The 13246-nt window shown below is 38.7% G+C and overlaps 1 protein-coding gene across 1 annotated transcript in view; it reads right to left on the reverse strand.

Annotated features, from left to right (window-relative positions):
- The window catches only part of LOC135226971 (kinesin-like protein KIF18A), a 118576-nt gene that overhangs the window by 103379 nt on the left and 1951 nt on the right, over positions 1-13246 (reverse strand). Inside the window, exon 2 of the mRNA XM_064266674.1 lies at positions 2378-2582. Coding sequence (XP_064122744.1) covers positions 2378-2577 — 200 coding nt within the window. The 5' untranslated portion in view covers positions 2578-2582. The remainder of the gene's footprint in view (positions 1-2377; positions 2583-13246) is intronic.

Genomic DNA, 13246 nt, shown 5'->3' on the forward strand with positions numbered 1-13246 from the left:
AATGCGTTTTTCAACCATTTCGGTAGTCAAAGTTGACCAAAGGTTGAAATTTTGGCACTTATCGTTATTTTTATATGAAAATATCTCAAAACTGCATAAAAGCTACAATCATGAGTATTTTTTTGTTGTATTCTACATAAAAATGCGCACATTTTCATATATAATACTCCATGTAACGGCTAATTTAAAATGGTAAAAAAATTAAGTCAAAGTGACTAAATAATTTCCGACATGTGTCACAGATACTTTTTAGTGCGGCAAGAAAGAAATTCGCGCTTGCGCGCCTGCGTAACGATTGTAAACAAAACAACACCTTGATCCGTGAACTCCCAGCATCCCCCAAGGCGCGTGATTCAAGAGTTTTCGGCTGGTAGGCCTAAAAGTATTTTTCCGCGAATTTTTAAAAAAGCTTTTATATGTCGACGTAAAATACGTCCAGTCGGCACCCGAGAGACAAAAAATGTCGACCTAAAATACGTCCAGTCGGCGTTTAAGGGTTAAGTACTCTCTTATTACCCTGACAGGACACAGAAGCATCTCTTCTTTGTCATTGTCTACGAATTCTGCCAGAGAAGGTATGGAAAAGGAGTCGAATCTACCGTCCACTATTGATGGGTTTTGAGTTTTGGCCACGAATTCTGGAACAAACTCGAATACCATTGACTTCCAACCTCTCGAATGCTTTACAATATATGACAGGCCATGTAGTTCCCCCGCCCTTTTGGTTGAAGCTAGGGCCAGTAAGACTGTCTTCAGGGTCAGGCTCCTATCTGTGGACTGCTTTAGTGGTTTGTAGGGGGGTTTTGTAAGACTACTCAGTACCATGGTCAAATCCCAATCTGGGGCTTTTAGTTCCTTTGGCAAACATAACTGCTCAAACCCCTTCATCAACATGGCCAACCCCCATGAAGACTAAATGTCCACACCTTCCATGCGTAAGACCGAGGGTAGAGCAGCCCTGTACCCCTTCACAGCAGATACAGACATATGCCTTTCTGTCCTGAGATATATCAGAAAGTCTGCTAATTGCTGAATAGTGGTACCGAGTGGAGACAAGTTCCCTCTACGACACCAATCACAGTATGCTGACCATTTTCCTTGGTATACCGCTGCAGATGACTGATATTTCCTGCCATCTGCATTGCTGCTTTTTGCGAAAACCCTCTCGCTCGGAGGAGACACTTGACACTCTCCACCCGTGAAGTGATAGGGACTCCACCGACCGGTGGTACCTCTCCATGTGCGGCTGACATCGTAGGTTGTTCCATGAGGGTAACACTCTCGGCACGTCTTTTAGGAGTTCCAAGAGGTCGGGAAACCATTCTGCCTTCGGCCATAATGGAGCTACCAGAGTCCGTCTTAGGTTCTGAGACCGCATTACCCTGTTCAGAACCCGACGGATTAGACAAAATGGAGGAAATGCGTACACGTCCAGATTGTCCCATGGGTGTTGTAGTGCATCTTCTGCTACTGCCTCTACGTCTGGGACTACCGAACAATACACTTCCAACATTTTGTTGTACCTGGTTGCGAATAGGTCTATGATTGGCCTTTCCCACAACATGAGCATCCTGTCCACTACCTGTTGGTGCAAGGACCACTCCGTTCCCACGATCTGATCCCTGCAGCTCAACTTGTGTATTGCCGATACAAAAAGAAGCCGGCAACGCTTGGTCATCCAAAGATGGCGTCGTCTCTTTTCTTTTGTACTGGCCTGTCTCATAAAACTTCCTCCTCTGTTCCACCGACCAACCGCGACAAACTGAACAAGGATTAGTAATTGTACATACATTTTCTCTGCACCTACTACACATTGGATGAGGATCCGTCAACACCGAAGTTAAGAATCTTGAACACGGAAAGCCACTGACTCCAGGGCATTTCCTTTGTCTTCTCTACAAAACGGCAGTCCCGATGGTGAAGCAAAAATCTCCATCTCACCACGTACACACACTTACAGATCACACCCACACTGAGCACACACAGAGAAAGAAAATTAACAAGAAAAATGAAAGCGAAATAAATAAGAACGGGCAAACTAAAACTGGCTTCAAAACAGATACAGTAAACACGTCCTATCTTAAAGACGGTAGAAAACTAACTGATGGGTCACGGGACGCCTAAGGCATTCTGGGTAATACATGACCTGTGACCTGGTATAGATGCCAATAGTCCCTGGATCTAACAAGTTTAATTTTAATTCTACCAGTTTCCAGCTTGGCGCTAGCAAATTCTAATGTTAAGACCAAAGGTTTGTTTCGTATATGAACAGATGTAAGTTCCTAATAAAAGGAATATCATCTATGTCATCTTACAAACTACAGTACCCGATGAAAATAATTAGTACGTACAACAAAACTTAACTGAATAACCTTACCTTGAACCATTCTCAAGCTCCCTAGAATTATAAGGCCGAATTCTGACAACAACTTTAACGTTAGCTTTTGAAGCGGCTCCAAACTGTACATCACTACTCAGCTGCTTAATTAGTGCTCTCTTCCTCATAGAGGTATTCATGCGTTTCGGCGATTTATGGGGCGAATTCGCCCTTTTCAGGAGTCTTCTGTTTAAAGTCATCTTGTCTGAGGAGTAGAATAAAGTTCAATTATTACACAGTATCCATATTAACCACTGAAGAATAAATGATAAATGCTCCACATCCTTAAACAAATTTTTTTTTTAAAGTACGAATAATCATGTAGCGCCCACAATAACTAACTGAAGACTAAATGATTGTAGCTCCCACAAAAAACAAAGGACATCAATTTTGCACAACAGCCAATCACCCTACCTTGTACTTTTCTTAACTTGTGAACCTTTCATTCTCATAAAAAACCTGCATGCCAATGATGATACTTTCATCCCAAGTGTATACAAATAAGTAAGGATGAAAAATAATTGAATAGATAAACTTGCACACTACAATGACATAATGTAAAGTACTTTGAAAAGTAGCAGTTAATTTCTATAACAATCCTAAATATATCTGCTTTAAAAAAAAACTATCTAGCATCTTTAGATGTAGTAGTCAGATTTTTGTAGACTAAATTCAAAACTATTCTTTTTTCTTGATGCAACACTGAGTTATTTGTTTAATAAATAGGATAAAATTATTTTTTGCAGTTGTCCCAAGTCTATTACATCTAACTTTAACTTCTTGGACTAGTCCCTTTCCAATCTTGAAGGAAGGAAGGGAAAAAAAAAAAAAAAAGCTAGTCTTCACAAATTACAGAGGACCCTTATTTTGGATTGGGATAAGCCGCAGACAGGAACTACTATGTAATTTCATTACAGGCCAAAGCTTCATAATTAAATCTAACCTGAAGGTAAAATTGTCAAAAATTGTGACCACACTAATTGCCAGAACACAAAAGGGAATAGACTTGCACGTGCACACAAAATCATAAAATATAAGATGGAGAAATAAAAGGTTTGTGTATTTATCTTTTCTCCGTGTAATTTTGTAGTGGGCACCACATATTAGTTATAATAATATGCAATGCTGCAGAGGTGGCCAAAGAGTTGATCGTGGCCACTTGTTTGGTCGATCGCTGTTCCCCCACAACCCTATATAACCAAATAAAAACACAAGCATATATATAAATATATATACACAAGGCAATTGTACTGTTTTATTGTAATATGGCACTAACTGAATTTTTTCCCACGTAATACTATGTGGTTATGTAGTATGGTAGATCGTAAGTGTTTCACTCAATAAAGTAGATCTCGGAGTCAAATAGTCTGGCCAACCCTGCCATACTGTCTAGGTTAGGTCAGATTTAACTCAAATTTTGGCCTCAAAGATAACTGGTAGTTTACAGTAGAAGTCTAATTCCTATCTAATTACAGCACCTATCCAGTTACAGAATAGTTTGGTATCATCATCGAAGAAAAGGACATAGGACCTTAGAAACCTTCAAATGTACGGGATAAATGACCGAGAGGCGATACAGCGGCCACCTCTCTGGCAACGCAAACATTTCCTGAAAAAGCACTTGAATTATGCCATTATTTTGTAATTTAGGAGAAAACGCTTACTTCGAGAGGAGCATAGAGGTCTCTATGTGCTGCTTGGATGGGCCACAACTCTTGACTGATGCTCATGGCAGTGACATCATATAGGGGAACTTTTGGTTCAGACACAACTTCTAAGTGAAGGAAATGGCGGTTTTTTTTTTTGGTGGGATACACCAATGAACATGTATCAACCAATCATGTTACAATACCAATCCTACATTGCCTTAGGACCAAGTGAAGAATTTGGGGGATCCATAAGCTAAGTTACATATCCTATTCCTTCTAATTTTTCATTAATCTTTTGATATTTTTTCAGTCTTATTTCTATTCCGTTGCGCATAGTTTTTGCTTAATATGTGCACTGATGTGTTTTTGCTAGATGTTTTTATCATACATACCTGTAATAAGAATTTACAATTGAAGAATGCCTATGGGATGGAGTAGAAGACCTTTCTTTCAGTGACGTCAAATTGAGGGTTGGTTGGGGGTATTTCAGGGATGATTTACATATACATTATTTGTGCAAGTCACTCCCTCCCCTTTCCCTTATTTCGGTTGAACCACATTACAACACATTACTTACCCATAACTTTTTTTTTGGGGGGTTACCTTACTCGTTTCATATGACAATAACATTTACATTCATATCATAATTTTTAAACATTTCAGTTTAAAAATTACCACCTGTTTTGTGAATGCCTTTTTCTTTTTGTGTAATAACCTTTATTTTAGCTTTCGTTTAAAGGTTGGTCCACGGACTGAAGCCTTTGTCAACAGGAAACTGAAGACTCAGAGGATGACCTATATTGATTGACTGATTATGGAATTTAGGGTACAGCCCAGGTACTGGTACCTGTGAGGAGGACCTATAGGAGGCTTTATCATTGTGTCATATATATAGAAGTTTGCAGAATTCTATTATTTTTATATACACATTAGATTTTTTTGTATGGTGGTTTTTTTTCATATGAATCTAGGCTTTTTTGGATGGCTGATCTTGGGATTTCCTGAAAATCTCATTGGCAATGCCTAAAAATCTTTAAAATTCCGGATAAGGCGTGAAACACAGTTCCGACACCTTTAAAAATTGCTAACCTACTGTAACCCCTGTGGCTAGGGCATGCAGCGCAATAGTACCTCTTGCCAGTACATCCATGCTTCCCAAGAATCTTTAAAATTGGGGATAAGGCGTGAAGTGCTGTTACACCACCCCCTAAAACACTGCTAACCTCCTGTAACCTGTGGCGAGCACACACGGCATAATATTACCTCTTGCCAAGAATCTTTAAAATTGAGGATAAGGCACAAAGTGCCGTTTCTCCACTCCCCACAACACCGGGAACAAAGCTTAACATAAAAATAATTAGATTTAGAGGAACAGATATGATAACTATGCTTTAATGGTACACACACACAATATATATATATGTTATAAATAAAGACTGATAATATGTTTCGTTGTGACATTTCTTGGAATGTGAAGACTGATCACTTTTAACTTCCCATGGAGACAGTCTGAAGCGACGGCCTGAGAAAGCTGACATCTCTTTCTGGGATGGTGCGATACGAAGATGCTTATCTAAGCAGGTCAATGTTCGTTCTGTGGGTATGTGAGTTCACGAGGGCTTGTTCAAGGTGCCTTTGAAAACTGGCTGCGACCAGTTACCAATGAGCGTGAATTCATATGTACGTGTACTAACTATGTCCGTTGATAACGGCTTGGTTTAGCCAAGAACTGGGGAGACAGCAATGGGGGAAAAGGCAGAATGCTGTGATAGCTCTGCAAAAGTCTATTTATTAAAGTGTGTGTGAAGTTCCAGGCTGCAATGGGTGAGTTATCATGATTTAGCCAAAGGGATGGCTTGTTTTGATATCTTGTAAAGATGTTCCTTTTCATTTAATCTTTTGACTTTGTCTTTACAATTGTGTGTGTGCTCACTAGTGTGTTCTCCTGTCTTTTAAACAGGTGGTTCTAGTGAGGGGACAGTGTGTCCTAGTGAGGGGACTGTATTTTGGAGAAGAGATAATTGGTGTGACTAATTACTGATTAAGACATTTAAATACCAGGGGGTTATCCGAGTTAGTTGTCTGTGAGACTTGAACTATTTTCATTACATTGTTGATCCTGTAAGAACCGAGTTATTCAACCAGTACTTTACTTTGAATTAAGTTATATTTTTTGTAACTCCGACTCTGATTTTTGCCAGTGATCGCTTTGAGAGAGAGAGAGAGAAGAGACTGAGGGTTACCAGTTCGCCTTACGCAATGGCCAAACACAAACCAAATACTAAATACGGGGGGGGGTGTCGCCCTTCGCTGGTAATAGTTTGGGTGGCAGGCGGTTTAAGAGGCTTTTTATATATTTTATAAGCTGTAGGAATGCTAACGAGGAGACTGGTGACCAGTTAGACATAGGTTTTTTTTTTTTTTTTTTTTTTTTTTTTTTTGTAGGGGAAGGGGTTACAATCATGTCACAGGCATAAGAGTTGGTGGGCAGCAATGTTCGAACGAAAAAGCCTTTTGTGAGATTAGTATGATTTTGAGAATGTGTTGTATTTCAGTTAATAACTTGTGGGGGTTAAGGTGTGTCCATCTAGTGGTAGTACTGAGCAAAGAAAATTGAACTAGAGTCATTAATTTTGCCCAGAGCGAGCTGCCTCGAGGGGTTGGGCACATTCAGTTAGAGCTGAGACTTTGTGAGTGCATTCCCGAGACATCTGCGTGTGTGAATGATCGCTTTTGCATTGTGCCGACGGGATTGGCATGTTTTGCGCAGATTCCGGGTTTTCTCTCATTATGAAGCGGTGAGTGTTACAATATTCCTTTTGAGTCTTGGGGGGATTTATTTGAATCATTTGAGTTGTGGGATTGGTTTAGGATACCAATTTTTTTTTTTTCTCCCATAGTAGCAGAAAGTGATGTGTTGTTTTATTGGCGCATGTTTAGAAGGGACGCATTTGTCTTTGTGTTGATATATGATTTTCATACATGCGAAACTGCTTTAATTGCATTTTTTGCTTGGGCAAAGAGCAGCCGCTTGTTCTTATGCGCTCAGCACATTTTCTACTGACCCAGAGGGGTACTGCAAGGGGAAGGCAGGTAGTGGTCTGCCTCGGGGGGTACTCAAACACTGTTCAGGGGGGGTGTTATAACGCCCAGAGGGTGAAAGTCTTTTATTTAGTGGCGGGTGAATTCCTTCTTTTTTTTTCTTTGTGTCGGGGTATTGGGGGATGAATTTGCCCTTGATAATGAATTTCCAATGCCAGGACATCAGCTGATAATGATTGGTTGATGATGTGAAATGCCCGTGGGATTTTTTTTAAAGAAAGATTTTCTTTCTCTTGAGTGAAGAGAAAAGGAAATGAAGTGCATTGGATGTGTGTAAGTTTTCCTTTTGCTTTGGAAGGCACAAATATAATGGGGTCACACAGTGATTATTCTTTTTTAATAGATTTGAGTGGTGTTGGAGAGATTACTTTAAAATGGGACTGTGTGGCGATGACTGATGTTGATTGTGGGGGATTGGCAATATTGGTGTATGAGCGGTGATTGCCGAGTGGTGCTGAATGGTGACGCCCGGTGGTGCTGATTGGTGTTGTCAGGTGGTGTATACTGGGGGATTGGCAGTGTTGGTGTATACTGGGGGAATTGCAATATCAACGCCCTTTCTGAGAATATGTCAGTAGTTAATGGGTGATGAATCTGGCTGAATCTTGATGAATCTGGCTGAATTTTGGTGAATTGTGCTGAATTTTTGGTGAATGGGCAAGCATTAACATTGGTGATATTTTTCTTTATACTAATACTGGTGATTTTGATGATAGCAATTTTGGTGATACTGCTGATAATGATACTTCTGAGACTAGTGAATTTTTTTTTATATAATACATGGGTGTTGTAATGCTATGGAGGGTGGTGATGTTTTTTTTTTAATATGGGAAGGAACTGACACTTTTTTTTTTTTTTTTTTTTTTTAGGAGTTCAGCAAATAATTGCTCGACATCTACATGAGTCATGGGGATAGTTAACAGTGCCATTGATTTTTCTTTTTTCCTTTTTTGGATGTTAGCCATCGCTGACATAAGTTTTTTATCATGGGTGAATTTGAATTTATTTTTTCTCTCCAGTTTGTGTGAATTTTTTAATATCTCAAATTCGTGACTTAGCGTCACTGTTCGGGAATGTGATGGGTTTATAATTTCAGCTGTTTGATGCTGCAGAGATTTATGGGAGAATTTTTGCATTTTTTTTAATGCATATGTAATGGCAATACATTTTTTTCCTGGATATTTGTGTTCCAGAAATTGTGGGTTTTCTTGCACAATACCTTTGTTGTATTTGTGACAACTTTGCCAGAGATAGGAAACTTGGCTAAGTTTCTAGTGGCCTATGTCGTAGTGCATGTGGAGAAGTCTTTGCTTAGACACTTTGAATTTGGAGTGTTGTTATAATGAGTTATGTGGCACATAGGTGATTTTTTCTAGAATTTCCTGGACAATTTTATTTGCCGAGTTTTTGCCCTTTTTCAGCAGTTATGCTAAGGAGAGAGTTTATAGTTTTTGACTATAACACTGAGTTATTCTCTGGAGAATTGGAGGTATATTATTTTGGAGATATAATTTGAGATATAATATATTGGAGATATATTTTGGCCATTTGATATTTGTCTATGGTGGTGTGAGCTATGTTTAGTTCAATTATTTTGCAGCCATCTTTGTTGGAAATGGAGACACTTTCGAGGAGTTATGTGGCAATATTTATGAGCGTGTCAGCTGGATGCTTTGAGTGCATTTTTTTGGAGATGGGATTCCATTTTTTTATTATCCTCCTTGAAGATTTAATATTTTTGGGAGACTTGTTTTATTCCACATGGAGTTATTGGTGAAATAGAGGTAAGTATTTTTTTATTTGCCGAAACAGAAGTGAATATTTTTTATTGCTGGAGTGGTGGTTTTTATTAACATGTGGTTATTAGGGAAATAAGAGGGAATATGGTGGTGTGGTTATTAATTAAAAGGAGAAAATATTTTTATCACTGGGGTGGTTTAATTATTAATTTGGTGATATATATATATATATATATATATATATATATATATATATATATATATATATATATATATGGAGATGGAATTAATCTTTGGTGGGTGACCTTTTTTGCAGTTATGATTTTTGAGTCTAATTCCTGGGAGTTTTTCAAGCCAAAAGAAGAGGTCTGTGGTTCTTTCTTTTTGGTTTTGTGATTAATTGGAGGCGAGTGGCATTACTACATTGTGGTCCTATGGAGATGTGCATTTTTTATGTTCACAAGTGTGTTATTTTTGGAGGCATATAATTGCTGAATTACGAGTTTGTCTTAGTATTTTTTATCCTGAATAGGTGATAATTTTTTTTATAATTGGGCAATATCATGTGAGAGTATGTCTTTAAGACAAATTTTGAGCAGCTTATTCATATCCTGGAATGTGCTTACTTAGTGTCAGTATAGAACCTTTTTTTTGTGAGTCATGAGTTTCCAAAGTTGGAAGTCTGACTAGACATTTTTAATGCTGCAGTTCGAGCGCATGTGTCCGCAGGTGGATTTTTTGCCGACAGTGCTGTGATGAGTCCGGTGTGATGACTCTCTTCCTCTAGTGGTGATTGCTCAGAGTTTTGCAATATCTGGAAATGTTGACCATAGCATTTCATGAAAGTGCATGTGTAATGGGTTGCTTTCTGGCCTTATCCGGTCGCTTGAATAGTTGCGATGGCAAAAATTCCGTAACTATGCATGTTGCATTTTTTGGGGGGGAAATGCAGGGTTGTATATATCATGCATATATTATGTGCTTTGTGATGGGGAAGTTTACTTGTGATTATTTTTTTTATTTTTCTTTTTTTCCCCTTTCCTACGAGAGATGTAATTGGGGATTCAGCTTTAAATAGCATTTCTTTTTGGATGGGATATGTAATTTATCGGGGTTGTGATTTTCATAAATGGGCGTTTGACATTAAGTCTCATTGTAATTAATTATGTGAGTAGTGAGGGGGTTTTGCTGTTAAACATCGGAGATTTTTACTGATTTTGTGGGTTGCTGTAATATCAGAGCTTGAGAGAACATTTTTCATTTTTGGGTCAGGGCTTGTTACAATTTTTTCTTCTTCTTTTTTTATTTTTTTACTTGTGAGAACTTTCGAGTTTGAAATGTGAGTGCAGAAGTCTGTAGAGTTACTGTGAGTTTTGGATTGTGTGTGCTGATGTGTGAGTTTGGAGAATTGAGTTAGAGAACTTAATTTTTTTTTTTTCTTTGCTGAGTTGTGATTATGACTTATAGTTTAGTGGTCATATTAAATGGAGTTAATTGGGAGACGTTCAGTCAGTATTTCTGAATTTTTGTAGTCATTATTTGATAGAAGTAGTATGTCTGGGGTTAATTTTCTTTTTTGATTGACCGATGACTTGACTGACATACTTAAACACACCATAATCGTCGTTCCCAGACGCTAGCAAGACGCCCAACAGCCGTGCAGAGATGTCGCTGTCGTTTGTCCAGGTTACTTACGAGAGTTTCTACGAGTCTACAGAGTTCTACAGCGCTTTTGGGTCTACAGAAGCCGTTAGATGTTTCCACTGGGAGACATTCTGCCTTCCTATAGCTTGCTACAGTCTGTGCAGGAAGTTGCAGACAAAGAGGGATATTCAAGAATACAAATAGAGAAAATTTATACGCCTAGTGTTATTTGAGATGAAACGTGATAGACATTACTTTATAATGCCAGTGACGTGCAGTTATTACAATATTTTGTTTTGAGCCGGCCAATGTGTTTCATATGTATAAGCTGTTTTGTGTAACCTATGGCTAGGCAGGGGCTAGCCAGGGTAGTGGCCGAGCTGTTATAAATAAAGACTGATAATAGGTTTCGCTGGGACATTTCTGGGAATGTGAAGACTGATCACTTTTAACTTCCCATGGAGACAGAGTCTGAAGCGACGACCTGAGAAAGCTGACATCTTTTTCTGGGATGGTGTGATACGAAGATGGTTACCTAAGCAGGTCAATGTTCGTTCTGTGGGTATGAGAGTTCATGAGGGCTTGTTCAAGGTGCCTTTGAAAACTGGCTGCGACCAGTTACCGATGAATGTGAATTCATATGTACGTGTACTAACTATGTCCGTTGATAACGGCTTGGTTTAGCCGAGAACTGGGGAGACCACTACGGGAGAAAAGGCAGAATGCTGGGATAGCTCTGCGAAAGTCTATTTATTAAAGTGTGTGAAGTTCCAGGCTGCAATGGGTGAGTTATCATGATTTAGCCAAAGGGATGGCTTGTTTTGATATCTTGTAAAGATGTTCCTTTTCATTTAATCTTTTGACTTTGTCTTTGCAATTGTGTGTGTGCTCACTAGTGTGTTCTCCTGTCTTTTAAACAGGCAGTTCTAGTGAGGGGACGTTGTGTCCTAGTGAGGGGACTGTATTTTGGAGAAGAGATAATTGGTGTGACTAATTACTGATTAAGACATTTAAATACCGGGGGGTTAACCGAGGTAGTTGTCTGTGAGACTTGAACTATTTTCATTACATTGTTGATCCTGTAAGAACTTGAGCTATTCAACTAGTACTTTACTTTGAATAAAAAGTTATACGTATTTTTGTACTCCGACTCTGATTTGATGACCTGATGGAATGGAGAGAGAGAGAGGAGAGAGGGAGACGAGAGAGAGAGAGAGAGAGAGAAGAGAGAGAGAGAGAGATAGAGAGAGTGGGGGCTTTTGCCAGTGATCGCTTTGAGAGAGAGAGAGAGAGAGAGAGACAGAGCGAAGAGACTGAGGGTTACCAGTTTGCCTTACGCAATGGTTAAACGCATACCAAATATTAAATACAGGGGGGGGGGATGCCCTTCGCTGGTTATATATATATATCATATATATATATATATATATATTATATATATATATTATATATATATATATATATATATATATATATATATATCATACCATATATATAATGTGTATAAAATATTTACGTAATTGTATGTACGTATGCATAAATATGTAAAATGTGCCCCTCCCATAAGATTTGTCTGGACCAGTATTTCTTTTAAAATAAGATTTCTTTGGTTTCACAGAAATTTTCATGCCCATTACATGATCCTGTGTTTTCATGTGTTCACTAAGTATTGCACATTCCCTCCCCAAAATAGGTGGTCAGACAGCTACACTAGTGTGAAATCTTCCCCGTACACATCATTCACCCCCCCACCATTCTTTTGACCACAGTCCTGATTACCCACCCAGTATAGCTTAAACTAATTGTGGTTTTTATACTAGTTAACTACGAGTTTGGTCCATTAAACATCACCATCTTTTCATTCTTAAAGTAGCCACATTTTCCCCATTAGATGTGATAAGAGGTCTGTTAATTAACATTATTTCATTTATATTATTACAGTAATTACATCAAATTATTTGCAATATACCGTCACTACGGATTTACCATTGAGAACATTGGGTTTGTTTTCCCCTTACGAGCCAACAAATTAAGACTCGTACAATCACTGTTAGGGCAGGTGCTTTTGTGATTTAGTCTTTGTTCAAACCTTATTCTTGGTGACTGCAGTGTTTATTTTGTCTAGTGTCTTCGAATTTTGTGTATTTTGAAAATGTTTGTCTGGTTTAGTGATGTCCTCATTATGGTTCACCAATCACAGAATTTGTCAAGTGCTAAACCAACCTTGGTGGTAATTCCAAGTGATGTCTTCGTGCCTGCTTTTACCTTGGAAATTGACTTTCTCTACAGTTTTAGTGTTTTTGATGTAGTAGTCTTTCTCAATCATCTGTTACTTATGCTCAGGACTTCACCTAACATCCAACCCTCCCAGCACTCTCTTCACCAATTCGTACCTTCTACACCTACCACCTGAGTGCTCCAGATCCCCTCAGCCACACCCCTCTGTGGAACAAATGGCTCCCCGAGGGTTTGCGTATCCCTCGGCCTCTACCAGAACACAAACATGGCCACTTTGTTTGTGTTTGTTCTCCCCTACCCAAAACCTTGAATTTGAAAGTCCCCCATCATTGTTGGGTACAGATAGGAGAAAATAACAGTTGACCGTCAACAGATAACTACAACTTCTATATCAAAAGCACTAAAACTATATGAAAAATCAATTTCAAAATTAAATTACTTAGAATTACTATCCTAAGGTAAATTATTGAGCAGCGACTACCAGCCACCGATCCCGG

The sequence above is a fragment of the Macrobrachium nipponense genome, chromosome 15, assembly GCF_015104395.2.
Source record: "Macrobrachium nipponense isolate FS-2020 chromosome 15, ASM1510439v2, whole genome shotgun sequence".
In the NCBI taxonomy this organism is placed as follows: Eukaryota; Metazoa; Arthropoda; class Malacostraca; order Decapoda; family Palaemonidae; genus Macrobrachium; species Macrobrachium nipponense.